General features: G+C 51.9%; 1 protein-coding gene across 3 annotated transcripts in view; it reads left to right on the forward strand.

Annotated features, from left to right (window-relative positions):
* ASXL2 (ASXL transcriptional regulator 2) overlaps window positions 1-23988 on the forward strand; it is a 110247-nt gene that overhangs the window by 74425 nt on the left and 11834 nt on the right. For all 3 annotated transcript variants that reach the window (XM_065632394.1, XM_065632395.1, XM_065632396.1), the window contains 5 exons: window positions 7955-8120; window positions 16478-16618; window positions 18011-18174; window positions 22285-22381; window positions 23843-23948. In XM_065632394.1, coding sequence (XP_065488466.1) covers window positions 7955-8120; window positions 16478-16618; window positions 18011-18174; window positions 22285-22381; window positions 23843-23948 — 674 coding nt within the window. The remainder of the gene's footprint in view (window positions 1-7954; window positions 8121-16477; window positions 16619-18010; window positions 18175-22284; window positions 22382-23842; window positions 23949-23988) is intronic.

Raw genomic sequence — 23988 nt, forward strand, 5'->3', positions numbered from 1 at the left:
CCTCTTTCCCTCAGCTCAGCTGCTCCTCGTTGTTCTCTCTGGTCTGAAGGTCCCTGTTTGACAGAACCATGGGTTGGAAGGGCCCTCTGGGGAAACACAGCCCCCATTCCCAAGCCCACTCCATTCCCAACCCCACTCCATTCCCAACCCCACTCCATTCCCAACCCCACTCTATTCCCAACCCCACACCATTTCCAAACCTACACTCCATCTACTTCTCTCCTCCCAGCCTCTGTCCTTCCATGCCTGTCAATTTTCTGGTTTCTATCTCTGAATTCCCCATGCTGCTCCCACCAGCCTTCCCCCACCTTTATATTAATTCTCCTCTGTCTCTGCTCTCTCCCTCCTCCACCCCCAGCTTTCTAACCCCGAGATGTCAGCTTCCTTGTTCCAGCGCTGTCTCTACATGTCACGAAATGTCTCACAGCCAGTGAGTTCCAAAATTGAGACAATATTCTCAGTTTCACTGTTAATATCATTGGTTTGGGGAAAAAAAGGCAGAAACCCTGAAAGAGAAACAGGGAACCACGTGGAGGCCTTGGTGTCTGCGTAGTGAACCTGTTGGTACTTGGTGCTTCGGCAGCTCCCTGCAGGGCAAAAAGCTGATTCTGATGGTCGGCATCTTCCATCACGACAGCTCTCCTCCCTGAACTCGGCTCTTGTGGCCCAGAGAAGAGCATCAAATTGTAGCATCGTGAATTATTTGCCTTCCAGGCACACAGGAAGAAAAGGTGATGCCAAAGAACACCGTAACCATTCAGTCGTTCTAACCTACCTGCCTCCTCAGGTGTGCTCTGCCTTTGGACCAAATTAAGAAGAATCCATGGCCAAATCCATTGCTTAATTTTAGTTCCAGTGGAATTCTGCCATTTTGACCAAATAACACATCTTCTTCCTCTTCCTAAACACAGTAGCCACTGTTGGCAGGAAAAGTTATAAGAAGTAGGTAAAATGAACAAATATAGATAGCAGGAAGGAGACAGCAACGTTATGAGTAGAGTAGTAGGAAAAAGATACTGAATGGGACAAGAATTAAAGAAAGGTTTCGTATTTTTAATTATGTCTGTGACCCAGATTATTTGCTGGCGTGCGCTGGAGAAGGCAGCTGGCTGGATTCAGCCCTACCGTCTTAAGCACTGAGTAATTATAAAATTACTGGAGGGGAGAGAGAGCAGATTTCTCAGGGAGAGCTCTGGAACACCACCCTGCTGCTATACTGGCTATAGGTGTCAGGTCCTTTAAGAAATAATGGTCAGGGTTTAGTTCATAAATGCATCAGAGTTAAAACTGTAAAATACAGCCGGATAATGTGGTGTACCCTGGGGTGCCGTCAGCACACAGGACAGTAATTAAGTAGATGGCTGCATTCCTTACAGTCATTTGGAAAAATCCCAAGCTAGAGGTTTGCAGTATCTGAATTTAAATTGGCAGAGACATGTCAGTGCTCATCCTGCTGGAAAGATGAAACAGTCATGGGGAGAAACCCCCTTCATTCCAATGAGTGTGTGCTGAGACAAAAACCCACCACATTGAGACTCTGAAATTTATAATCCAGATCCAGAAAGATGGACGGATGGAAAGATGTTCTTACCCGTTGCTGGAAAATGCAGGTGCTGCTGTAATGTTTCCTCTGACCCTCTCCAATCCACTGACCGTCATCTCATCCTTACCTGGCTTGAGCGGCCATCCGGTGCCATCAGAATTAACCACAGAAACCGGGGCTGGTCGGGGCTGGAAGGGACCTCTGGGGTCCAAGCCCTGCTCAAGCCAGGCCGCTCAGATCCATGTCCAGACAGCTTCTGAGGATCTCCACACCTTCTGCTAGCAACCTGTGCCAGCGCTCGCTCACCTCATAGGAAGAGTGGATCTTGAATTCAGATGGAATTTCTGGTCTTGTGCCTGTGGCCTCTGGTCCCATCTCTGGGCACCCCAGGCAGAGCCCGGCTCCCTCTGCCCGCTCTCCTGGCAGGCGTTTCCACACCTGGATCCCATCCCATCCCATCCCATCCCATCCCATCCCATCCTATCCCATCCCATCCCACCCCATCCCATCCCATCCCATCCCATCCCAGCTCCAGGCTGAGCAGCCCCAGCTCCCCCAGCCTCTCCAGCCCCTTGGTGGCCCCTCACTGGGCTTTCTCCAGTCTGTCCATGCTCATGGTGTTTTAAGATTAGAAAGTTCACCCTCTGATGAGGTTTATACTGTTGGCTTTCATCATTATCCAGTACGCTTTGCCACGCAGATGGGATGAATAAGGCCAGGAACTGGGTTGGGCTACACCCTACAGAAGCTCTCTGATGGTGAGTAGTCGTGTTCTCACCTTTTGGGTGAAGAAGAGAGCTGTACAACACAGACTTTTCCCCATGAGGTGTGTTCCTGTGGGTTTTTGATATCGTTACCAGAGACCATAGGCAGGTCCAGAGCAAGAGGTGGGTGCTGAGGAGCAGCTCCTGGTCCTGCTGCCATCACCATTGTTCCAGAGTGGACAGGGAGGAGTGTGCTGGGGACGTGAAGTCTGTGTTTAAATTACAGTTAAAGGAGGTGCTGATGATACTGACAGAATGGCACCGTTTTGAATTATGCTCTTTTTCAGCTCTACAGAATAAAGTGGTTTCCACCCTTGACAGCGGGGTTTACCTCAGAGCCGCCCTTTGTGCAAACTGCGCTCCGAGGAACATCTGCACCCAGGGAGAGCAAAGGGCAACTGAATGGCAAACAGAACAAAAAGAACCAGCGCATGGGCACGGAGCGAATGTCCATGTGGGGCTGGGTTACAGGAGAGTCACGGGCTGGTGCTGCTGGAGGGGTTTGCCGTGCTCTGGGGTCTCTGGAGAGAGAGACCCCGTGAGAGCTGAGGGGAGCTGGGCCTGGCACGGGGGAGCTGGGCGCGATGTGGGGAGCTGACGGATGCTGTGCCTGTTATGGGGTATTATGGAGGAGGTGGTTGTCCCAAACCAGGGTTCTTGACCCCGTGTGCATACACGTGAGCCAAATTTAGCACACAGTGATGAGATAGAGTTTATTACAGAGTTGCTCAAGCCTGGGTGCTGGAATAAAGCCAGCATGCCAGAAAGAAAAGTACCAACCGTTACATACAAAATCTTATCACACTCAGGGCAGTGCTAAAGAGCCAATTGGTTACACATTTGCATATAGCATTACAGAGTCCTTTCAGTGTCTAATGAGCAATGTTCAGCTGAAGGACACTTTGTGCAGCAGTCTGGGGATGTGTTGAAGCAATACTCAACTAATTGTGGGGCTTCAAAGGGTCTAAAGCTGCAAGATCAGTAGTGTCTGTAGTTTGTGATCAGGTGTTTTGCAAGCCACTCTTACCTTTGTTATATGAGCAGACTGACCTAAACCTGAAGTGATTGATATATCTTTAGATTAGCAATTGCAGACAGGATTCATTCTTTTAAGTGCTAATGACAACGAGCTGGGTCCGGTGCGGGGGAGCTGGGGGATGCTGGACCTGGTGTGGGCTGGGCTGGAGGAGCTGCGCTGTTGTAGGGTGTATGGGGGGAGCTGGGCTGTTACAGGGTGCATGGGGGAGCTGGGCTGTTGTAGGGTGTATGGGGGAGCTGGGCTGTTATAGGGTATATGGAGGAGCTGGGCTGTTATACGGTGTATGGGGGAGCTGGGCTGTTACAGGGTGCATGGGGGAGCTGGGCTGTTATAGGGTGTATGGGGGAGCTGGGCTGTTATAGGGTATATGGAGGAGCTGGGCTGTTATAGGGTATATGGAGGAGCTGGGCTGTTATACGGTGTATGGGGGAGCTGGGCTGTTATAGGGTGTATGGGGGAGCTGGGCTGTTATAGGGTATATGGAGGAGCTGGGCTGTTATACGGTGTATGGGGGAGCTGGGCTGTTATAGGGTGTATGGGGGAGCTGGGCTGTTATAGGGTATATGGAGGAGCTGGGCTGTTGTAGGGTGTATGGTGGAGCTGGGCTGTTATAGGGTGTATGGGGGAGCTGGGCTGTTATAGGGTATATGGAGGAGCTGGGCTGTTGTAGGGTGTATGGTGGAGCTGGGCTGTTGTAGGGTGTATGGGGGAGCTGGGCTGTTACAGGGTGCATGGGGGAGCTGGGCTGTTGTAGGGTGTATGGGGGAGCTGGGCTGTTACAGGGTGCATGGGGCAGCTGGGCTGTTATAGGGTGTATGGGGGAGCTGGGCTGTTATACGGTGCACGGGGGAGCTGGGCTGTTATAGGGTGCATGGGGGAGCTGGGCTGTTATAGGGTGTATGGGGGAGCTGGGCTGTTATAGGGTATATGGAGGAGCTGGGCTGTTATACGGTGTATGGGGGAGCTGGGCTGTTACAGGGTGCATGGGGGAGCTGGGCTGTTACAGGGTGTATGGGGGAGCTGGGCTGTTATAGGGTATATGGAGGAGCTGGGCTGTTATACGGTGCACGGGGGAGCTGGGCTGTTATAGGGTGCATGGGGGAGCTGGGCTGTTATAGGGTGTATGGGGGAGCTGGGCTGTTATAGGGTATATGGAGGAGCTGGGCTGTTATACGGTGTATGGGGGAGCTGGGCTGTTACAGGGTGCATGGGGGAGCTGGGCTGTTATAGGGTGTATGGGGGAGCTGGGCTGTTATAGGGTATATGGAGGAGCTGGGCTGTTATACGGTGCACGGGGGAGCTGGGCTGTTATAGGGTGTATGGGGGAGCTGGGCTGTTACAGGGTGCATGGGGGAGCTGGGCTGTTATAGGGTATATGGAGGAGCTGGGCTGTTATACGGTGTATGGGGGAGCTGGGCTGTTATAGGGTATATGGGGGAGCTGGGCTGTTATAGGGTGTATGGAGGAGCTGGGCTGTTACAGGGTGCATGGGGGAGCTGGGCTGTTATAGGGTATATGGGGGAGCTGGGCTGTTATAGGGTGCATGGGGGAGCTGGGCTGTTACAGGGTGCATGGGGGAGCTGGGCTGTTATAGGGTATATGGGGGAGCTGGGCTGTTACAGGGTGCATGGGGGAGCTGGGCTGTTATAGGGTATATGGGGGAGCTGGGCTGTTATAGGGTGCACGGGGCAGCTGGGCTGTTACAGGGTGCCCGGGGGAGCTGGGCTGTTACAGGGTGCATGGGGGAGCTGGGCTGTTATAGGGTGTGTGGAGGAGCTGGGCTGTTACAGGGTGCCCGGGGGAGCTGGGCTGTTATAGGGTGCACGGGGGAGCTGGGCTGTTATAGGGTGTATGGGGGAGCTGGGCTGTTACAGGGTGCATGGGGGAGCTGGGCTGTTATAGGGTATATGGTGGAGCTGGGCTGTTATAGGGTGCACGGGGGAGCTGGGCTGTTATAGGGTATATGGGGGAGCTGGGCTGTTACAGGGTGCATGGGGGAGCTGGGCTGTTATAGGGTATATGGGGGAGCTGGGCTGTTATAGGGTGCACGGGGCAGCTGGGCTGTTACAGGGTGCCCGGGGGAGCTGGGCTGTTACAGGGTGCATGGGGGAGCTGGGCTGTTATAGGGTATATGGGGGAGCTGGGCTGTTATAGGGTGTATGGGGGAGCTGGGCTGTTACAGGGTGCCCGGGGGAGCTGGGCTGTTATAGGGTGTATGGTGGAGCTGGGCTGTTATAGGGTGTGTGGAGGAGCTGGGCTGTTACAGGGTGCCCGGGGGAGCTGGGCTGTTATAGGGTGCACGGGGGAGCTGGGCTGTTATAGGGTGTATGGGGGAGCTGGGCTGTTATAGGGTGCATGGGGGAGCTGGGCTGTTACAGGGTGCACGGGGCAGCTGGGCTGTTACAGGGTGCCCGGGGGAGCTGGGCTGTTATAGGGTGTATGGAGAAGCTGGGCTGTTATAGGGTATATGGGGGAGCTGGGCTGTTATAGGGTGCATGGGGGAGCTGGGCTGTTATAGGGTGCACGGGGCAGCTGGGCTGTTACAGGGTGCCCGGGGGAGCTGGGCCTGTTCCGGGGAGCTGTGGGGTGCTGGCCCTGGTCCGAGGTGTTGTGGCGGAGCTGGGCTGTGCCAGGGTGTTGTGGGGAAGCTCTGCCTGGTGTGGGCTGGTACGGGGGAGCTGGGCCTGTTCCCCTCCTCCTGCCCGTACTTCCAAGGGGGTTATTGAGAATACGAGCCAGGCTCATCACTAAATGGTGAAGGATGTAGTATGAGGAGGAACTGTGGGCCCAAGTGGAAGGGTGTGAGGAGAAAGGAGGAGGTTTTTCCCCACGAGGCCAGCCCGGCGGTGGAGCGGGCTCCAGAGCTTGGGCCGTATCCCGCCTTGGAGGGTTCCAGGCCCCGACTGGCCAGAGCCCTTAGCGAGCCGGGGAGGCCGAGCTGGGCCTGCTCTGGGCCGGACGTGGGACTGGAGACCGAAGAACCCCCAAATGCGTATAACAGAGAACGTAAGGGCAAAGCTGGCACGATTAAAAAAGAGGTATCTAATGAGGAGTTGTCCCCTCGTCTTCCCACACGTGCCTCAGCCGCCCCTGGCGTGGGCACCGCTGCATAGTGACAGCTGAGGTGACAACGAACAAAAGCAGAGTTGTTTTACCTGAGCCGAGAAAAATGCAGCAATTAAATGACATACAGAATGGGCGAACTGAATACACCAAACCTTAAATATTTGAAGTGATTTGCATAATGGAACCGTGGGATTCACCCAGCCCCCGGAACGTACCAGAGATCTTCGCCCTCTGGTACTTTCTTGGCATTCACTTTGCAGTTCATCTTCAAACCAGAGAAGAATTTGTAAAACCTTGCTTGAACTTGCTTATGGGTTTTTGTTATTCATATGAATGCCAGGTCTCTTTTAATCTTTTTTTTTTTTTTTTTTTTTTTAGCTTTTGATCTCAATAACAGGGGGTTAATTGTGCATTGCGAACGATTCTTCCTCTTACTGATTTTCAATGTTGCTGAGCTTCAGATTGGCTGATTTTTTTTTCCTCTCCTTAAACCTATGGTAGAAGTGCCTAAATAAGAATTATTTAATAAATTGGAAAATAGGAATCTAAGGTGTCTGTTCATGATCTGTATCCTTTTGCTGTCAGTCTCCCTCGTTTGTGCCTTTACAAACTGGAAGTCAGTCTGGCTTTGTTTTCCTCGTGTGGCAGATTCTGCAGGTTCATGCATATTTTTATTCTCTCTCCTTGTTCTAACTGTATTATTATTGTTGATATTAGTATTATCATTGTTGGTTTTATTATTGTTATTATTGTTATTTAAGATACTGGTGATCTCTAGTTAACAATCTCACTCATTTGTGTATATGCAGCATAATCTTTGCCATTACTTCCTATTTTGAAATTCCACAGTATACTTGATCTGTCATAATTTATTGTGCTGTTAAGTTTATCTGGGTTTGGATTTGAGTTTTTGAAAATGGGCACTTTGGGTAAACACTGCAGTTTAACCAAGCTGCCGCCTTCCTTCCTTGGCTCAGCCCCCTGTGCCCTTTAGACTGTGTTATGGTCGCCTTAACAGGCTTTTTGGAAACAAAAGATTTATTTTCTTCTCTTTGGTGTTTTAGTCTTTGTTACTTTCTTAATTAAAAAAGTCCTTCCTAATGGGTAGTGTCTCCGTTAAAGATTTTTAGTTAAGTTGCCACTTGCTTCTCTAGGAGACAGAAATGAATTACACGATGGTACTTTTACTTCGAAGTTATTTGTATAATTACTTCTTGAACCAACTCCAGATTTGGAATCCTTTCTCATTGCATTCTCTAGGGATCATTTTTTTCATGAAACGACACAACTTAAGATGTTCCACAGCCATTAACTTTTTGCTTTAGATGCAAAGGTAGGAGATCCGTCTGCTAGTGTATTTAAACAGACAGGATCAGCGTCCTACGCGAATGGAATGTGTTTCGGAAGTTTTGAACTTTTGACATAGTTAGAATCAGAACCCAGCTATCGGTTGCCGTAAAACAAGCGGTTTGTACTGTGTGCTAATGATTGCTGAGGGTATTTTGCACTTCCCTTGGTCACGTTCTCCTGTCTCCTGCGCAGGCCCTGAAGCAGCAGCAGAAGCAGCAGCAGCAGAAGCAGCAGCAGAAACAGCAGCAGCAGCAGCAGCAGCAGCAGCAGCAGCAATGCCGGGCCGCCATGCCCACCAGCCAGCACGCCCTGCTCAAGGCCGTCAAGGCGGCCGCTGACTCCGCACCTGCAAAATCTGGTACGTGCGGTGACGCTCCTGTGCTTTCTTGGCCTGTCATCCGCTTCAACTCGCCTTTTTTTGTCCTTAGGGGATGAGAGAAGAAAGCTCTCTTTTTGCATGGTGTTCTTTTTGTTTCTGAAAGAGTCTAGCTTCTGTTTTCCCAGCTTTGATCTTATTAGGAAAGCATTCAGTTAAGAATAGATCCTAAAGAGATCTTATTGCACCATTGTCTGGTTAAAAAGCTTTTTCTGTGATAAATGTCTTCCCTGGGAGTTGCCTGTACGCTGTGGTCAGGTACTTCCCGTGGCTAAGCAAATTAGGTGGTGCTTCACTTTGGAAAAAAAGAAATACTAAGAGGCTTCTCATTCTGCAGTGTGGCTTTCACATCTTGTTCCCAAGGTGTATGTTCTGACCTGAAAGCCTCCATAGACTCATAGAATGTCCTGAGCTGGAAGGACCCACAGGATCATGGAGCCCAACTCCTGTCCCTGCACAGGACACCCCACAGGTCACCCCGTGTGTCTGAGGACGTTGTCCAGTCTCTTCTTGAACACTGTCAGGTTGGGGCCGGGACACCTCCCTGGGGAGCCTGTTCAGTGTCCAGCACCTCTGGGTGAAGAACCTTTTCCTCATGTCCAACTGACCCTCCCTGGCACATCTTCTGCCGTTCCCTGGGTTCTGTCACTGGTCGCTAAAGAGAAGAGTTTGGTGCCTGCCCTTGCTGCTCCCCTGCTGAGGAAGCTGTCACCACCATGAGTTCTTCTCTCAGTCTCCTCCAAGCTGAACAAACCTCCATGTTTGTACTGACTGATTTTTGTGTCATACAGGTAAATGACTCTGTAGACTGACACCATCGTTATTTTATCAATCCGTAACCGTTACCAGTAGCGGCTCTTGTACCGTCTCGCAGGTCACCGAACACCAGTTTGCTTTGGATTGTACTTGTGGCAGGAATCAGAGCAGCAGGGCTGTGACATCAGACACGCTTGGCCAGGTGCCCTGTGTGCAGCGCTGCCACAGCCCATGCGTTGGGAGTGTGTAAAAGCGGAGCAGGAGTGCAGTAGCGCTCAGGGACCTCCCAAGCAGGATGGGGCTCAGGATCACTTGGGCTGGGTGGGATTTTCTTCAGTGGGTTTGCCTGACCTGGAGAGTGGGCAAGTTGACTTTGCTGGTGCCTTGTGGCAAACACCACACTGTAAAAACTACTCGGTTTTGTTTGGTTTGAGCCAGGCTCCTTCTGCCTTTATTTGATTCCTTCTAATTATCAAACAGGCAATGAGCAACTAGTGTTTATTCAACAATTTTGCCACTTGTGGCTTCTGTAGACATCTTTTTCAGTCTGAAGAGCCGTACCGTACGATCTCATTTCTCATGTGGAAAGCTCTATTGCTTTTTGTAGTCGAGAATGAAAACTGTACACGGTATTCAGGGTGCAGGTGCATTCTGAATCTGTTCAGCATCATTTTGGTGTTCTGTATACCAAAGGAAAATTTGTCATGATGAGAACAGTCAGCCACTTGAATAATCTCGCCAGGGAAGTTGTGCATTTCCCAACACTGGACACGTTGAAGATTCAGCTGGCCAGGGCCGGGCCAGCTTGGCTAGACCGGGCTTTGCCAAGGAGGGCTGGGCCAGGTGATCCTTGAGGTCACTTCCAACCTGGGATTCTATGATTATATTTTGTTCATCTTTTCTTAACAATTCCTAACGTTCACTTTGCTTTTGTTGACCCCACCAAAAGCAGGCGTTTTCCTACAACTGTTGAGATTCTGAGACTCTTTCCTGAGTTGTCATTTCCTATTTTAGGAGCCCAACACTATGTCTGTAAGGTTAAGGGAGTTCATTTTGTACATCACTTTGTGTTTCTGTACAGGGAATCGCATTCTTTTTTCACTCAGCCGTTCTTTGTCATTACGTCCTCCTGCCGCTGTAACGGGGAGGGGACTGTTGGCACCTAAAAATAAGCAGAATTTAGGTACGCAGGGTTGGTACATGTGGTTTGGAGCTGGAGCAGTGGTGTTGCATACAAGAGGAAAAGAGGCCTGGCTTCCAGAAAGTGACGACCTCCTCCTCTGCTTCGCAGTCCTGATCCTGTTCCCCTGCAACACGCACAGGCCCTGGCTGGTGAAGCTGTGTCTACTTCTGAAGCTCCTGCTCTTATTCCCCATCTGCTACACTAATTATGGTGGGTAAAATGCTGTGCTGTCAAACTCAGACAGTTCTGAGGTGGAAATTCCCTCCCTCTCAGTAATTACCTTCTTTTCCATCATTCACCCTTGATGTACTTGACTGGTCCTGATTCATCTCAGGAAGACGATGCTCATGAAAATGTGAGCGTTGAGGAAGACGCAGCCACTGTTGGGTGTTCTCTCGCAGATGGAGTGGCTGAGGCTGGCAATCATGACGCCCGCAGAAAGGGAGAGAAAGCAGTCAGATCGCAACAGAACTACATCTTGAATCCCGAATCCTCAGCTATTTTCAGTCTTCTTAAAAATGACTTTTTGGTAAAGATGGGTAATATGGAACCGTTACCTTACCGAACTATTTCCAGCCCCACAGCTCCTCCCCGTTCCGAGCAGCCAGTCCTTCAGCCCACGAGCCTGTGCCTAGACCAAGGACCAGAGGTGTGTGGGGAGAGAAAAGCTGCGTCTCTGCTGCTGAGTTACCCAGTGCCGCAGGACCGGGCACAGGAACTGGCCCTCGGTCAGTCCGTTCTGCGAAATTCCCTGGCGCAGCTTTGGCTCAGGACGCGCCAGCAGCCTCCTCGGCACGGCCTGGTGTCCGGGTCCAGCCAGACATTGTTCCCTGTGGGTGATCTGATCTGAACGTGGCCAGCCCTGCCGGGGACACAGAAAGCGTCAGGACATGGCCACGGCCGGATCGGGCCCCTTGTTCTCGGGGCCAGGGGAGTGCCCCATGTCACCCGGCTGTTTGCTGGTGTAGAAGCAGCCAGAGAGGACTATACAACAGCAATAAGACAGTATCGGCATGAAAAACGTGTTGCTCTTGGTTATTCTTCACGTGATGATGTGAATGTTTGGCTGAAATGCAGTGGTCAGGTTGGGAAATGTCAGAGCCAGCAGAAACTGGGTGTTTTCCTCAGTCTGTTCCAAGAGATGCTGTTGATGCAAAGACCAAAAACTCCCAGCAAGTCTTGCCCTTCCTGCTTTATTAGCTTCATCCTTACCATGTTTTTCTTAGCCTCTACTCAGAATCTTTTCTCGCTTCCTTGGGCTTAAACCCAAGATTTCCTGGCCTATCCACCATGGACACAGTGCAGGTTATTTGATTTCCTTTCCCTACCACCTTTCATTAACGGGAGATGTTTCCTCATCTCACGCTGATTTGCTTTAGTATAAAATTCTTTCTGTGTTTTAGTGTGTTTGTTTATTCTCCCTTTCCAAATAGCTCTAAACAAATCCAAACCCAAACAAGACCAGCCTGTCCTGGCTTGCTGGTTATTTACTGCTGGAATGTATCTGGTAACATCTGGTCAGACACACGCAGGGTTATGGCTGTGCGCCATCCATCCTCCAGCTGAAAGGAACAGGCACGTTTGTCAGCTGGACTTGGGGCATCGTTTAACAGCAGAGTAAGGGCTGAAGAGTTGATGAGGTTTCCTGATGTTCCCAGCCAGCTTTGTAGTTCAGACCCTTTCAAAATGGGTAAAAAGGTCAATATCATCCTGATTGTTTGAATTTCAGCCCTAAGATGTGCTTGTGCCCTTTGTGCCGAGGCTGATGTGGTATGAGAAGGAAGCCAGAATTCATCCAGTAGAAAATTATACCTTTCCCGTGGCGGTATTAAGAAAACGCAGTGCCAGGTGTATCAAGTCTCTAGCATTAAATGGTAGTTTAAAAGCCTTTTGCAATTTCTCTGCTAACTGGGATTAAACCAACATGGTTCACTATCCCAACAGGCAGATAATGTCCCGAGGAGCCCATCTCGGAGCTCCCTGCCCAGGGAATCGCATCTTCGTGCAGGGACGGGGGCACAGGGAGACCTGTGAGGGACTGAAACGGAGGAACAGGGAGACCTGCGAGGGACTGGAACGGAGGAACAGGGAGACCTGCGAGGGACTGGAACGGGGGCACAGGGAGACCTGCGAGGGACTGGAACGGGGGCACAGGGAGACCTGCGAGGGACTGGAACGGAGGAACAGGGAGACCTGCGAGGGACTGGAACGGGGGAACGGGGAGACCTGCGAGGGACTGGAACGGGGGCACAGGGAGACCTGCGAGGGACTGGAACGGAGGAACAGGGAGACCTGCGAGAGACGGGAATGGGGGAACAGGGAGACCTGCGAGGGACTGGAACGGAGGAACAGGGAGACCTGCGAGGGACTGGAACGGGGGAACGGGGAGACCTGCGAGAGACGGGAATGGGGAACAGGGAGACCTGCGAGGGACTGGAACGGGGGCACAGGGAGACCTGCGAGGGACTGGAACGGAGGAACAGGGAGACCTGCGAGAGACGGGAATGGGGGAACAGGGAGACCTGCGAGGGACTGGAACGGAGGAACAGGGAGACCTGCGAGAGACGGGAATGGGGGCACAGGGAGACCTGCGAGGGACTGGAACGGGGGCACAGGGAGACCTGCGAGAGATGGGAATGGGGGCACAGGGAGACCTGCGAGGGACTGGAACGGGGGCACAGGGAGACCTGCGAGAGATGGGAATGGGGGCACAGGGGGACCTGCGAGGGACTGGAACGGGGGAACGGGGAGACCTGCGAGAGACGGGAATGGGGGCACAGGGGGACCTGTGAGGGACTGAAACGGAGGAACAGGGAGACCTGCGAGGGACTGGAACGGGGGCACAGGGAGACCTGCGAGAGACGGGAATGGGGGCACAGGGAGACCTGCGAGGGACTGGAACGGAGGAACAGGGAGACCTGTGAGAGATGGGAATGGGGGCACAGGGAGACCTGCGAGAGACGGGAATGGGGGCACAGGGAGACTTGTGAGGGACGGGAATGGGGGCACAGGGAGACCTGCGAGGGACGGGAATGGGGGAACAGGGAGACCTGCGAGAGACGGGAATGGGGGCACAGGGGGACCTGTGAGGGACTGGAACAGGGAACAGGGAGACCTGTGAGAGATGGGAACGGGGAACAGGGAGACCTGTGAGAGACTGGAACGGGGAACAGGGAGACCTGCGAGGGACTGGAACAGGGAACAGGGAGACCTGCGAGGGACGGGAATGGGGAACAGGGAGACCTGCGAGGGACTGGAACGGGCAGGACAGTTTGTAAGGTTGTTAGCTAACACAGAGTAATCATTAAAACAGACTAATGGAGTAAGTGATCCGAACTTGTCTTAGAGTACATAAAGTATTGCTCCATGTCTTTATTTTTGTGATTCTAAGGAGGCTTTTGCCTTTCCTGGGCATGGCCAGGACCCCGGGCATGGGACCTGCTGCCTGGCCCTTCCCCACCACGCGTGTCCCGCTGGGCCGGGAGGTCGTGGCACTGGTGTTTCTCTCCTGATTCTGGTCTCATGTTTCCCAAACTATTGCCACATCCACTTTATTCATAGGTGAACTATTTTCTTCCAGCATCTCTGTTTAATTTTTTTCTTTTTTCTCTCTGACTTCCCCATATTTTGCCACTCCACGACAGTTGCAAGCTATTGTTCATTCTACGTGTCAACTCATCCAGCCTTTCTGGTCCTCCTCTGAAAACACGACAGGATCACAGGACCATTCACGTTGGGAGGGACCTCGGGAGGTCTCCAGTCGCGACTCCAGCTCAGAGCAGGCCCAGCTTGGCCTCCCCTGGGCCGCTCAGGGCTCTGGCCAGTCAGGTCTTGGAAACCTGCAGGGTTGGAGATGACCCAGCCTCTCTGGGCCCCGTTGCACACTGTCCTCGTGGGGGTACAATTTTTCCTTATATCCTGCTGGCTCTTGCCTGTTTTTCTTGTTCCCCTGTGACCAGCCTGGGTCCATCCTCCTGCTCATCTCCCTCTGCCCCCGGGAGCCCCCTGCTCCCCACAAATCCGGCATTACCTGCAGACGGGAGCAAGCGCTCCAGTGCCTCCCCCAGACCCAGAAGAGGAGCGGGACGGGTGCCCTGACCCCCACTCGTGTCCAGCCCCCCAGCGTGTACAGAGGTGACCCTGAGCCTGCCCCTCGCCCGCCCTCACCCAGCTGCATGTCTGCCCATCCCTGACGTCCCGGCTTGGGGACAGCATCGTGGGACAATGTCCGACGCCTTGCCGAAGTCAAGGTGAATGGCACCCACCCCTCTTACAGCATCCACAGATCCCGTAGCTTGGTCACAGAAGGCAGGTGTGATTTAAGTCCATGCTGACTACTCCAGTCATCACTGTCCCCTTCGTGTGACCAGAAGTGCTCCAGGAGGGCCACTCCGTGAGTTCCCAGGGAGGACAGTGGGACGAACCAGTCCGGCCCTTCTCAGGCTGTCTGTTTGGCCCTTTTTGAAGATGGGTGCAATGTTTGCCTTTCTTAGTTGTAAAGAATCTCCCACGATCTTCATTTCTTTTCCAAGCTGGAGTGGAGTGGAGTGGAGTGGAGTGGAGCATCTCCCGTGTGAGGAAAGGCTGAGGAGCTGGGGCTCTGAGCTGGAGAAGAGGAGACTGAGGGGTGACCTCATTCATGGGGATCAATATGGAAAGGGGGAGTGTCAGGAGGATGGAGCCAGGCTCTTCTGGGTGACAACCAGTGACAGGACAAGGGGCAATGGGTGCAAACTGGAACACAGGAGGTTCCACTTAAATATGAGAAGAAACTTCTTCATGGTGAGGGTGCCAGAGCCTGGCCCAGGCTGCCCAGGGAGGTTGTGGAGTCTCCTTCTCTGCAGACGTTCAAACCCGCCTGGACACCTTCCTGTGTAACCTCATCTGGGTGTTCCTGCTCCGGCGGGGGGATTGGGCTGGATGAGCTTTCGAGGTCCTTCCAACTCCTGACATCCTGTGGTTCTGTGATTCTGTGAGCTGGTAGAGAGAAGACTCGTAAGGACGGGCTGGGCTCCCCAGGACCCGCGGGTTCAGCTCGTGGGGTCCCACGGGCCTGTGTGGGTAGAGATGACCTTCTTGGCCTGTCCTCCCCAAAGAGCTGACGTCTCCCCACGCCAGCGCCCAGCCCGCTGAGCTCTCCTGCCTGAGAGGTTGTGCGGGACAGAAGGAAATGACAGGTGGAGCTGATTTCACGTGTGCTTTCAGGAAACCGTGCTCCCCAGCTTTTGCTGTGGCTCCTTGGTCTGGTTTAGGGCAGGAACGGTGTGTGTTTGTACCGCCCCGGGTAGGCTGGGCGGTGGTCTCTGTAAAAGCTGCAACATGAGTGGTGTTTGTATGGTTTTGTCAGCAGCCAGGGAGTCCTTTTTCCCCTCCTGCCCGTGTGAGAGCAGATGGAAACAACTCACAGCTGGACAGCGGGATATAGTGAGGTGGAAAAGTAAATTAAACATACAAGCGGAGAGAGCGCGATATTCTGACAAAGCAAGGCAGTAATTGCACAGGTCAGGGATGTGTTTGCTCAGAAGTGGAACAGCCAGTGCAAGGAGGAGAAGGAACCAGGCAGAGAGCAAGAGAGGCAGATGGAGGACAAAGCTGGCACGGGCTGGCTGAAGGAACTGGTTAGTGCCAATCGTTAATCAGAGCCAGCATTCGGTTGGTTTGTCACTTCATCACGTGTACGGTGGAGTTTCTCTTTTGAGGGCTGGGACTTCAGAACCTCTCCATACCTGAGTGAGTACCTGTGGTTACACTAAACCCAAAGAGGGCAGAGGGAAGAGCAGCTCGTGTTCTTGTTCATCTGACTGCAGCAGAGGGGGCGAGGAAACCAGAGAATGTGGGGAGGGAGCTGTGCCCACCACAGGAACACACTGCCACATGGAAGAGAATGTGGGTGGCGGTGATTCGTAAGGAGAAATCGTGGTGCTGAAATCTGTCTAGCTTGGCTAAGTAGTGACTTTGGGGGGGGACACGGAAATATCTCTGGAGTATTTGAAAGAGGAGGAGGAATTACCGAGATGGTCTAAAAGAACAGGTGCTACAATAGTAGGTTAAAATTTAGAAAGCACACAGAAAGTATGAAGAGATCTTTTTCTGACAGTCAACTCTAGCAGAAACTAAAGCTGCCTCTGAAAGGAAGGTTTAACAAGATCATTGCTGGAAATACGGTGGGACTAACTGGGGAACAGACTTGAAGCATGAGTGAAACGGCTGTTGGTCCCTTTGTGGCAGTGTCACCGCTGCAGAGGGACCTGCTGCTGCCAGAGTGAAGGACTATCGGTGTCCCAGAGCTGCCGGGATGAGGATACGCGCGTTGAGGAACCTCTATTCCAGTCCAAGCAGATGTGTCTTGTAAGATTTCTTTGTCCATCCCTGTGTTTAACTGTCTCCATTTCCTGCGCAGCTTGGGACGGAAAGCAGTCGGATGGGCGGTCGAGCAGCCCTCACAACTCCACCTCCAGCTCCTCTCCCTCTGTTAAGCTGGAAAACTCCTTGCCAGGGCTGGGGAAGAAACCATTCCAGAGATCTGACAGGCTCCATGCAAGTAAGAGATTTATTTTTCTGCTTACAGAGATTTGGTTGCTCTGATAACAAACAAAAGCCGAAGTAGCAAAATTGAGTAAAATGTGTAATTAATTCCATTGCCAAAGTGACTTCTGGACAACTCTGGAAGGTACTGCTAGTATGCAGTGTGAATCAGAATAAACAATTCAAACCTTACATATGCAAATAAACCTCTTCTTATTTCTTATCATCAGGGGTTCCTACCTGTGAATTTGCGGCTTGCTGTTTGAGAAGCAAAGAAGGACTTGCATTATTTAGCAGGCTTTTTAATGTGCTTAAGACACTTTGATAAACGTTAAAAAGAGAAATTCCTTCCCAGATCTTCATCCTTCAGGCCCTTCCTGTTCACTGGGGTTGGGTCCTTCTCAGCCCCCGGACCCGCTGTGGTTTCTCTCATACACCAGTGACTGGACCTCGGGGAACCTGAGGACGTGCTGGGGTCTCTAATCACCCCAGATCGCCCTTATCTCTGGTGGAAACGGGCACTTGTCAGGGCATGTGTCATTGGTTCCTCTAATGAGGAAATTCTGTAGCTTCAGTAGATTATAAACTGCTGAGCCATTTTCTGAGTCACTTCCAATAGTGCAGACTGCCTCTAATGAAACGTTTATTTTGTTAGGTACCGTTACCTTAAAAACAATTGCTGTCATCCCTGTAGCCAGGGGGAGCAGAGTCTGTCTAAATATCACCCTTTTTGCTAATAACACCCTTCAATCTAAGCTTTGAAACACATGGGATTTTGCCAGTACCAGACAGGGAATGCCCCTGAAGGAAACAAAGCACACAGTACAAATGCTTTCTGCATTATTCTTCTCTGAATTTGCAGCACATACCTGGCACTGGCTGTAGCGTGAGGGTTCGTGTTGGACTTACTGCCTTTCCAACACAGCAAAGGAGAGAGAATAGTTATGCATTTTTACAGCTTTGTCTGGTGTTGTGGTTTCTACACAAAGAAATGAGCTGATGAATTTTTCTGAAACGCTTTTGCTGATAACAAAGTAGGAAAGTCCAAAAAGAAATCCCGAGGAACAAACTGACCTTAACTGGAGGCTTAAAATAGCAAACTGATGGAGCTAAAAGCAGTTCTAGAACCCTCCTGAAAAAGCCTCTGTACCAGTCCCCAGACAGCCAGGTTCCCACAGAAGTGAACTGACACGGGATGCGATACATTGGGTATGGAAATTTTCTGTGCTGGAAGGGACCTCTCACATTTGGTTTTTAACTGTACGTGCAAAGGTAAAACGTGTATTTCAAGTCCAGGTTTGAAACGGCTGACTGAGGCGGCACTTTGAAAACCTCGGGTGCAGTGAGTCCAAAGGAGGCTCTACCCTTCCCTGGGTCAGACGTTACTGACGGCTGTGGTTCATTGCAGGGCAGCTGAAGAGGACCAAGTGTGCGGAGATCGACGTGGAAACTCCCGACTCCATCCTGGTGAACACCAACCTGCGGGCGCTGATCAACAAGCACACGTTCTCGGTGCTGCCCGCCGAGTGCCAGCAGCGCCTGCTGCTGCTGCTGCCCGAGGTGGACCGGCAGGTACGTCAGCCAGCGCCGCCGTCAGATACTCAGTTTGTGTCTCATGGGTTAGACTTTTTCTTCTCTGCACAGTGTAAAAAAAATTGGAAAATTCTTCAGTAATTCATTCAGGTATTTGCTGCTACCAGAAAAGGATTCAGGTTTGTTAAACCGGTGGCTTCGTCCGTTTGAGCAGCTCTGTATTCCCAGCTCCGGCCAGAGCCGCGTTTCTGTTACACTGGACCTGAGCACAGCCAGGAGTGACGAGGACGCAGCGGCGTCACCATCGTCCTCTCCATCCTCCCCAGGCTCCTCGGTACAGCATCAACCCCACAGCTTTCAGCCCAGTGCCTCCCCACCGAACGCCTGAACTGCTGCGGCCGTTTAGTTCCAGCGTTCTTGTTCCTCGTGACCTTGTGTAACTGCTGCCACATTTGGATTTAGTGACGCGAAATCCAAATGAGTTTTCTATTGCGTGTGCAGATTGCCGAGGAGACCTGACCTGCTCCAAAGCACTCGTGTCCTGTCCCGACACACGCTAGATGGAAGGTTCCAAGCGTGCAGGGTCAGTGCATTTTTGTGGCTTGTCTGTCCAAGATCTCTTTGTGTGTGAAGAGACAAGTCTGGAAAAGCAGAAAAGCAGGAACAAGTTCATGTGCTCCGGGAGTGGCACAGCAGGAACAGCGAAGGTTTTCATGAGCTCTTCACTGAACAGTGACAACAGGAACAATGAACATGAGTGACAAGGGGTAAGAACTCGACCTGCAGCACTGAATGGACAGCTCGGGGCGTCTGTTGGTGAGCCAGTTATTGCAGCTCAGCCGGATCGGATAAATTTCTGAAGGGGCACATGAAAGAACAGCCTGAAGCAATCGCACCCCACAGCAGTTTCCTTCAGCAGCTTGTGGAAGGCGGGTGGGACTAAGAGACAAGAACAAATGTTGCACTTGCATGTAAAAGGAGGTAAAAACACTAAGTTGAGGAAGTGAATTTCGTTCTCTTCATGCTCAGTTCCAGAAAAGCTGTAGCTAGAACGAGGATGCTTCCTTCCTTTGACCTTCCCCGTGTGTTGTGTCTCCAGCACGGCGGCGGGTTCAGAGCCCCGGCATTCTGGCCACAGGCTGTTCATCTAGACGCCTTGGCTATGTGCCTAGGCCATTTGAAATGTTCTTTAGACATCAGAGCTGGCTTCAAGATGCCACTCCGGATGGAAATCTTCGGCGTGTCCCGTCTCAGATCTGCAGGTCCCTTGAAGATACTTTCTGTGCGCTGTTCAGGTCAGTGCTGGATGTGTTCACACAGCTTGGTCGCCTCCAGGGCTCTGCATCTCAGCTGGTGCCTCCGGGCTCCTCTCACAGAGTGGAAATCCAGTCGGTCCAAGAGCCTGTGCCCAGATCCAGGTGTTGGCTTCAGGACGAGATGAACCGAGTCCCGACCTCCACGCTCTCAGTTGACTCCCTCACTATAGACTGTGAGGGGACACGGGTCAGACACAGGCACTTGGCACAGGCGTCCTGTTCCGTGCAGTCGCATCCATCTCCGGCGCTGCTCCTGTGGTTCTCCCTGACCATTTGTAACGTGTCGGGCCTGGCAGCAGCACCGGGCTCCACGTCACAGGGGAGGCTTTGCAAACACATCCTGCTCCTTTGGAGTCAGGAGGGGTTCTAACATTTTGTGTTGTCTCTTCAATTCTAATCTTCAATCAGCATTCATCAGGGACTTGTTAGTCCAAGGCTGAGCCAATAGATTTTTGAAGGAATTGTTTTATAAGTCCCGTGGCCTTTGTAATAACTAGGTATGTGTCAAAATATGATGTGATGGAGTTTGCAGGTGGAGTTTACTGGCAAGAACGTCACAGCAGATGGCAAGGCATTTCTGTCCTGACTTTCAAGTTTAGTTGTCCTTACATTGAATGAGAGTTGGACTGAGAACAAATTTTGACTAGCTAAATAATATTTCTTGGCACCAGAGAGGACAAATTTTACATTTTGCTGCAATAAATCTCCTAGAGCAGCCCACCACATCAAGTGTGGATGCGTGCTTTAAAAAACGTCAGGCTTTGCCGCGGTCAAGAGGAGAAGAGCTGAAGGCGTTGGACGTGCTGGTTGGGAAAGGTCCCGATTCTGGTGTTGTGCTGGGCAGTGACTGACCTGAGCTGGCACCGCTGCTGCTGCGGGGCACGGGAGGCGGCTGCTCTGCTGGACCCGGCACCCTGCGGCGGTTCTGTCCCCGGTCCTGTCCCTGCACCCTGTTCTGGTTCTGTCCCTGGTTCTGTCCCCGCACCCTGTTCTGGTTCTGTCCCCGGTTCTGTCCCCAGTTCTGTGCCCGGTTCTGTCCCTGCACCCTGTTCTGGTTCTGTCCCTGGTTCTGTCCCCGGTCCTGTCCCTGCACCCTCTTCTGGTTCTGTGCCCGGTTCTGTCCCCGCACCCTGTTCTGGTTCTGTCCCCGGTTCTGTCCCCAGTTCTGTTCCCACACCCTGTTCTGGTTCTGTCCCCGGTTCTGTCCCTGCACCCTGTGCTGGTTCTGTCCCTGGTTCTTTCCCCGGTTCTGTCCCCACACCCTGTGCTGGTTCTGTCCCCGGTTCTGTTCCCACACCCTGTTCTGGTTCTGTCCCCGGTTCTGTCCCCGCAACCTGTGCTGGTTCTGTCCCCGGTTCTGTCCCTGCACCCTGTGCTGGTTCTGTCCCTGGTTCTTTCCCCGGTTCTGTCCCCGTACCCTGTGCTGGTTCTGTCCCTGGTTCTGTCCCCGGTTCTGTCCCCGCACCCTGTGCTGGTTCTGTCCCCGGTTCTGTCCCCGCACCCTGCAGCGGTTCTGTCCCCGGCACGGGGAGTGGGCAGCACCAACGAGCGGTGGATTCTGCGCACTGTAGGCCATCAATAGAGATTTGGACTAGAAAATAAATCTCCGGTTTTGTATCTCCCCATAATGGCTGCCCCTAGCCCAAAACTTAAAGCTCTCTCAGTAAATCTCACCTAACAAACCTTCTGGGAGGTGCTTCCATCATTTGAATTACCTGCCTCAGGAAAAGGGTGTTGTTTCTCTTACCAAACCCTGCACCGTTGAACATTTGCTGCGCACGTCTCCCCGTGGAATCGGATGCATCCTACATCTGAGCAGTTGGATTTTGCTTGTTTGTTCAGATGTATTATTTATGCCTGAAATGGAAGCACAGCAGTTTTGCCCACTGCGAACTTCTGTGACTTTCTGAATGATATGTGTGTGTTTGTGTTTCTGGTAGTGAAATTCCACATTTTCTTCTGTGGGATAAAGAGCAAAGCAAACCTCATCCATGTTTTATCACTCTGGTTATAATTTCCCCCATGCCACGTTCCGCTCTGAACCTCACGCTTTCTCATTTTTGCCCAACTCTGTAGCTTGAGTGCCCTCTTTGGTGAACCAGCTCTTGAAGACAGAATGGGTTTTGAGCTTTGTTTGTCCCTGTTTGTCCTGGATCGGGCATGAATATGGTCATAGACATTTCCAAGTTACATTTCTATGACACCTTTTCTGTCCTTCCTTTTCCTTCATGTGCTTTTTCCTGTTCGGCAGGAGGCAGCGGAGCTGGTGGCCCAGGCGATGTCTCGCGTTTGGTTTGCAGCTTTTCCGAGCCCGTGCTGTTCCGTTCGCTGAGCTCTCCTTGCCACCCGGACCGGCTGCTGCTCATGCATGTTTGTGCAGCAGCAGGACTGTGGAGAACTGGGCCGAATATCAAGAATAACGTCTTCCCCAAAGGGCTGTGGGGCATTGGAACAGGCTGCCCAGGGCAGTGCTGGAGTCACCACCCCTGGAGGGGTTGGACAGACGGAGAGGAGGTTCTCAGGGACGTGGGGCAGTGGTGGCCTTGGCAGTGTGAGGTCAGTGGTTGGACTTGATGATCTAAAAGGTCTTGTCCAACCAAAACGATTCTCTGATTCTATGATGAGGAAAATTTACCATGGCCTCCTGGATCCCAGACTTGGCTAAGCACTGGCTTAACGAGGCTGTTTATTTTCTTCTGAGTGGGTTAAAGGCAGATCCCAGAGAGATTTGTGGCGATGTCGAGACTCTTGCTCATTTTCAGATCCCATGTGGCAACATGTGACGTTTGTCTCTCCAGCCAGTTAATACCTTTTGCTTTGCCGTGTGTTGCAGGTCGGGGCGGATGGTTTGATGAAGCTGAATGGCTCTGCGCTCAACAACGAGTTCTTCACGTCGGCTGCCCAAGGCTGGAAGGAGAGGTTGTCAGAAGGTAAAACTGCCCCAGACAACAGAGCAAAACACTAGAAAGCTTTCAGCTGGTCAGTGCTTGGGGAATGTGTAAAAGAGACTTTGTGTGCAGGCTGGAGCACTGCAGTGACTTACTAGGCGAGGCCAGCGGTAGTCAGTACAGCCCTGAGATTAAATGTGATTTAGAACTATCTAATCTCGTGATCACAGAGAGGGCTGCAGTAAGGAATTCTGTTTTGAACTTAACATGTGGAAAAACGAGCAAGTGTCTGTAAGAAATGAGAAAAGAAGGAAAAATGCACTTAAAATCTTGCTGAAATGGCAGTAAAGCTGCTGTTCTCAAGTTGGGGTAGCTCAATATAGCCCACTGCTGAGCTCAGGAGATAAATTATATTCCCAGAGTACCGCACTTTGTCACCAGCCAAGTCATCTGGGCACAGCTGGTGTGGTCAGTCCTTTGAGTGTCATTTTTTCTGTAACATAAGATCAGCGTTCCCTGCTGTACGGGGCTCCTGCAGCTTCAGCAGCCTCGGCGCCTGAACGCAGAGGTGGGGGATTCGGGGCTGGCAGTCCCGCGGGCAGCAGCGCTCTCGCTCCTGGTCTGCAGAGCTGAACCGCGCGGCTGTGCCGCAGTTCTCACCAAGACCACGGCGCCCTTCAGGAGTCACTTGAAGAAGAAGGAATTACCATTTCCCCGTGCCCAGATGATTGACTTTTAGCAGCTTTTCCATAGCAAACGTATCCTGTTCTGGAGGGACAGCTCTTTATATTGTGTGGGTTCTGGATGTGTCTGTGCCAGTGAGCAGGCAGGGGCAGAGCTCAGCGGTCCGAGCTGGTCAGTTGTTAAAACCGCTCCTGGTTTTGACCACCATCATTTGGTGTTTTCTCTTGAATGCTTCTTAGAAGGAAGGAGGGGTTGGACAGACGGAGATGAGGTTCTCAGGACATGGGGCAGTGCCAGGGCTGGGGAAACGGTTGGACTCGATGATCTTGAGGGGCTTTTCCAAACAAAATGATTCTATGATTTCTTTACCATTTCTTTGCCAATATCTTCAGCTCCTTTGGGAAATGGCACTCGCATAGTGCATGCATATCTACAATGTCCTGAGTGTAGATTTGTATTCATTTAATAAGCGCTGTTTCACAGAAAGCATCTGTTGACACCAGAGTGGACACTGACGGGGAAAGGAGCTGTGACAGTGTGAGGTTAACAGTTGGACTCGATGATCAAAGGTCTTTTCCACCCAGCCCAGTTCTGTGATTTGTGACTGTCGCACATAAAGCTGCTGCCCCCGCAGTGCAAGGGGTGGGTGGCAGAGCAGCTCCTGCAGCTCAGGAGAAACGCCGAGTCCCGCGGGCAGGGCCGCGGTGTCACCTGCTGCGCAGGGGACTCCTGGGAGACAGCACAAGCGTGAGGGCTCCTGTGCTTCTTCTGATCCCTTTTATCCGTAGTTTTGAAGATATCCTTTATTGCCTTTTGCAGGTGAGTTCACACCAGAAATGCAGCTGAGAATACGGCAAGAAATAGAAAAGGAAAAGAAGGTCGAGCTGTGGAAGGAACATTTCTTCGAGAGCTACTACGGTCAGAGGTGAGACTGCCAGCATTGCCTGTCCAGACGTAGCTGTCGC

The sequence above is a fragment of the Caloenas nicobarica genome, chromosome 3, assembly GCF_036013445.1.
Source record: "Caloenas nicobarica isolate bCalNic1 chromosome 3, bCalNic1.hap1, whole genome shotgun sequence".
Lineage (NCBI taxonomy): Eukaryota > Metazoa > Chordata > Aves > Columbiformes > Columbidae > Caloenas > Caloenas nicobarica.